General features: G+C 42.9%; 1 protein-coding gene across 1 annotated transcript in view; it reads right to left on the bottom strand.

Moving 5' to 3' along the window:
• Positions 1-445, bottom strand: part of SLC6A4 (solute carrier family 6 (neurotransmitter transporter), member 4) — a 10,597-nt gene extending 10,152 nt beyond the window's left edge. The window contains exon 1 of the mRNA XM_009075030.1: positions 4-445. Within this exon, the coding sequence (XP_009073278.1) occupies positions 4-435 (432 nt within the window). The 5' untranslated portion in view covers positions 436-445. The remainder of the gene's footprint in view (positions 1-3) is intronic.
• Positions 446-4,364: the final 3,919 nt, after the last annotated feature.

The following is a 4,364-nucleotide window of genomic DNA, read 5'->3' as shown; positions in this document are numbered from 1 at the left end:
AAATCTCCACACATTTCCCAGATCCACTGCATAGCCAATGACAGAGAGGAGAAAGTCAATTTTTTTACTCCAGGTCTCTCTGTCTTCCAACTCCATCAGCTGCTGCTGACCTTCAGCTCCACAGGTGGTGGATGTGGTGGTTGTGGTGGTGGTTGTGGCTGCTGGGGCAGTGCACTGGGCATCTTCCACCTCCCCCATGCCATTGCAGGGACCTGAGCTCTGAACCCCTGAATAACCATTTGAGATCTGAGCTGCCTCCCCTTTCTCCCCCTGGCTGGGGTGGACTTTGTTGCCATCCTCCACCAGCCGTAGGGCAGATTTAGGGTTCCTGACCAGAAGTCCATTTTCTTTACAATCTTCTCCTTTGTTACAGTCTGAGACATCTTTCTTGGAAGTCAGTGGCTCAGTCTCTTGGCTTGCTGCCTTTTTTTCCATTTTTTCCAAGCTTTCTTGTGATCACTTGCAGACAGGCAACAGCACAGAGTTCCCTTGTGGCTTGTCTTCCCACACTTTTATTCCCAGCACTTTCAGAATTCCTCTTCCATATTTAAATCCATCAGATTGAAGGCACAAGCACCATCTAAGAAATGAAAGAGAGTTAACAATCCACTACAGGCCTTACTTACAACTGAGAGATTCTGTGATTTAAATACATTTGGAAGGAATTAACCATCACAGCATGCAATGTGAGTCATGGAGCACATTAATCCATTCAGGATTTTGTCCAAAGGAAGGAAGCAATCATCTTCTCCTACAGCAGAAGTCAGTGTACCTGGCTTACACCCTGTCAGGCAGATCTGCTGGACTTTGTGCATGGTTGGACAACTCACAGGTAGTCACAGTTCTGCTGTCTTCTGGTGCCACATTGTCCCTCTGAGCACTGGTCTCACACCCAGGGAGGCTGTGGGAATCCCAGTGTGCAAAAACGAAGACAGAGTTTAGTGTGGCTTGTGTTTTCATTTTCATCATCCTCTGACTAATCCACTCATCCTGTGGCAATTTCTACATTCACCCAGTATGAAGGGAAAAGGATTAATTCAGTATCAGGTAACAATAGGTACACAAATATCTTTCTTCAGAAATCTCACAGTACCTGTTGTGTTTAGCAGCAAACCTAGAAGGGTTAAATGAAGGCATAGAGAAGTATTTAAATCTCAATGGGTTTGCATTAATTAACTTTTGAGGCTCAGTCAACACTAATAACAAGAAAAAAAAAGATCATAAACTTGTTTTGATTCTTTTGAGTAAGAACTAACATGTCAGTCTAAAAGATAAAACTTGTCCTCAGTTTTATTTGACTTCTTAGATGCAATTGAAGCATATTTCATTGTGTTTGGATCTGCTTGTGCTGTGGTTCCAGTCCTGGAAAGAGTAGTGGGCATTGCTCCTGTGCTGCTGCTCACTGCCAGCAAAAAACAGGCACTGGGAGTATCCCTGGCTTTACCTACTCTCTTTGTATGTGCTGAAAGCATAATCCAGGGGAAATAAACCATCCCAAAATAAAGAAAAATTGTGACACAATTAACTTTTCCTGCAGAACAAAGAGAACAGAAAAAGAGTTGTGATTCAGCAGGTTACGTTTTGTGTTCTGCTCATTTGTTCAGGTAATGTAAATGCTCAGCTGCCTTTGCCCAACCAAATCTTGCACCAGGAGCTGATCTTCTGGGCTGGAAATTCCCCAAGGTAGTAACACTGAGCTAGCAAAGAGTCACCCAATCTACACCATTGCACCACAGATTAAATCATTCTAACTACAACTAATTTTTCCTTTTCAAAGCACTTTATCACAGGAACTTCGTTGTCACATCCTAGGAGAAGAATAAGTATAATTTCACTTGTAACTGAGGAAAATCTAAAGCACAAAGGGGACAGTACTTGCTTATTTGTAGAATTTGCTGATTACCAGAGCTATTAAAACTCAAGTTTTTTTCCTCCAGCTTTCAACCTTTTGCAAAGACAATTTGTTAAGCCTCTTTAAAGTGCAAACAGAAAGAGAAGGAAAGTTATTGAGCTGCAGAGCAAACAGAAGGATGTTCTCTAGACAAAAGTCACTTGGTGATGTTGTTTATAACTTTCAGAAATCTCTAGTTCTCCAGGCTTACATTCTTTACCCAAATCATGTTCTTTTCATCATACAGCAGTGCATCATTAATGTGAATTCTTACAAGAGCAAGTACTTTGCTACCATTAGTTAATCATCCACAAAGATTGAAACATCTTCATAGTTCCAGAGAAAAACACTAGGGCAAAGAACAGGAGATTGTGTTTTACCTGCAGGACTATAAAACCTGAATGTCTTTGGAGTCCAAAGCCTTCCAAGTGTCCCAAAAGAGCTTATGTAGATGGAAGTTCTACCACCACTGGAGGCTACACAGAAATCCTAGGAAAGGCCACAGCCAATCCTTCCCTTGTATAGAGCATGTTAAATATCAGGTAGAAATATGGAAAGGTAACCTGAGCCCTTCTGGACTTTACACCTCTCACCCATAAATGGGAAAGCAGTAAAGGATGTTGATTTAACTGCATTATCTCATGGGACTGATTTTTCCACACCTGAGGTTTAAACTCTCACTGGATTTGTAAAACAGTTTATTTCTGCATAAAGATACTTCTCAGCGGTTGTTTTACCTAGGGAAAGTCATCAAGTTTGTTGTTGGTTTCCGAGATCTGTGACAAAGAGGATCATTGTCTGATTCAGATCTAAGCTCCTTCTGGTCTTCTGCAGACCACAGGAAAGAAATACCACATTATTTGAAATATTCTTGTCACCTGTTCAGTAGTTTGAGACTCAAATATGCAAAATGACATGTGAATTTTCAGGGGTTCAGCTGAAATTTGAACTGTTTCTGACAGAGAAGTGCAGCTGGTCAGCTGTTCTGGGAAATCTCTGGAGTGATGGACTCCACATCTGTTCACAGGGGCATAGTTGGTACATGAAAACAGAACAGTTATGGAATCAGAAGATTTTGTTACAGTGTGAAAAACTGTGGGAGAATGTCCTGTTTCCCCTGCTTGGTTACAAATCAAGAAAAAAATGTTTGAAGGAACTGTAGCCACTGCAAACAGTGTGAAGAGCTGCAGAAGTAGAGCTCATGGGGTTGGAAGATATGCTAGGACACCAGGGAAGATACTCAGGGGGAAATTAGACTAGTAGTGAAGGCTTTTGCCCACCTCAGCCTCCACTTCTCTGTGCAGTGATCTGTCAATACTTCAGGTGCTTGAATGATGACAGTGAGTGATCTAAGAAATGACAATTTATTACCTGTTTTCAATCTGAGCTGTCCCAAAGGTTGCTCTTACATAACTGCACCTTGGCTCTTATCACCCATAATTAGCTACAGGAGAAGAGAAGATAAAAAGAGGAAGAAGATACCTGTGCCTTCCTTTCGTTTCGATCTGTTTGGCAGATGTGACTTTGCTCCTTCGGGAGGCCCTAAGTACTTTGTCTCTCTCCAGGAGCTCTGGGCAGGGATTATTCCACAGGGCAGGTTTCCTCTCAGGAGTGCTGTGCTGTCCGGGAGCAGGTGTAAAGTGCCACACTGCAGCCCTGGGCATGGCACTCCTCCCTGTGCAAAGAGTGACTAAAGAGGAGTGACCCTGGAACGAGCAGCGTGGCCACCACAGCCATTCCCTGCTTTGCTTCTTTATTGAAAACACTCAGAGGCATAATTGGAGAAATGTGTTTCTACACGCTTGGCTGAAGCCCAAACACAGTTCACATCAGCCAAATATTAATTAAATTATATTTATTTATCTCCCACACAGCGCTAAACTCGAACCAGCACTGTAAAAACCCTGTATGTCCCTCGGGGCACTGACCCAGCTCCTTTGCCTCTATCAAAGCAATCCTCGAGGAGCATCCCTGGCCTGGGGTCCCGTTCCTCCTGCACAGCTGATGGATCAGCTCTTCGGTTTCTGGAGGCAGGCAGTGACCTCTCCTGGCAGTGTGGGAATCCCTTGCCTTTAATGCTCTGCCACGGAGTAAACAAATCTTTCTAGTACTTTGAAACAAAGTGATTGTCCTGCTCTTTGTGTTTTTATAAGGAGAGATTGACTTTCATAATACGTCTAGGAGAGTAAAGCAATTAGGCTGAAATACAGCAATTAGCAAATACTTCCAGGGAGTCAAATCCTGAGGCCTCGAGTCACCTGGAGGTTGCTGTGTTTGCGGTGAGGCTGCAGCACAAAGCTTGTCCAGCCCCTCGTGTCTGACTGCAGAAGTCACTACTTGTCTGCAAACGATCCATTATATTTTAACTCACACAGTTACAAAATTTGTAGCTTTGCATATATTTCACTTCGTACAAATTATGTTCTTTTTTTCATGTGCTGATTGCATAAAGCAAAACTTGTGGAGCAGCAGC

This window comes from Acanthisitta chloris, unplaced genomic scaffold, assembly GCF_000695815.1.
Source record: "Acanthisitta chloris isolate BGI_N310 unplaced genomic scaffold, ASM69581v1 scaffold28775, whole genome shotgun sequence".
Lineage (NCBI taxonomy): Eukaryota > Metazoa > Chordata > Aves > Passeriformes > Acanthisittidae > Acanthisitta > Acanthisitta chloris.
Note: the sequence above shows the minus strand (reverse complement) of the source record. Positions and strands in the feature narration are given on the sequence as shown.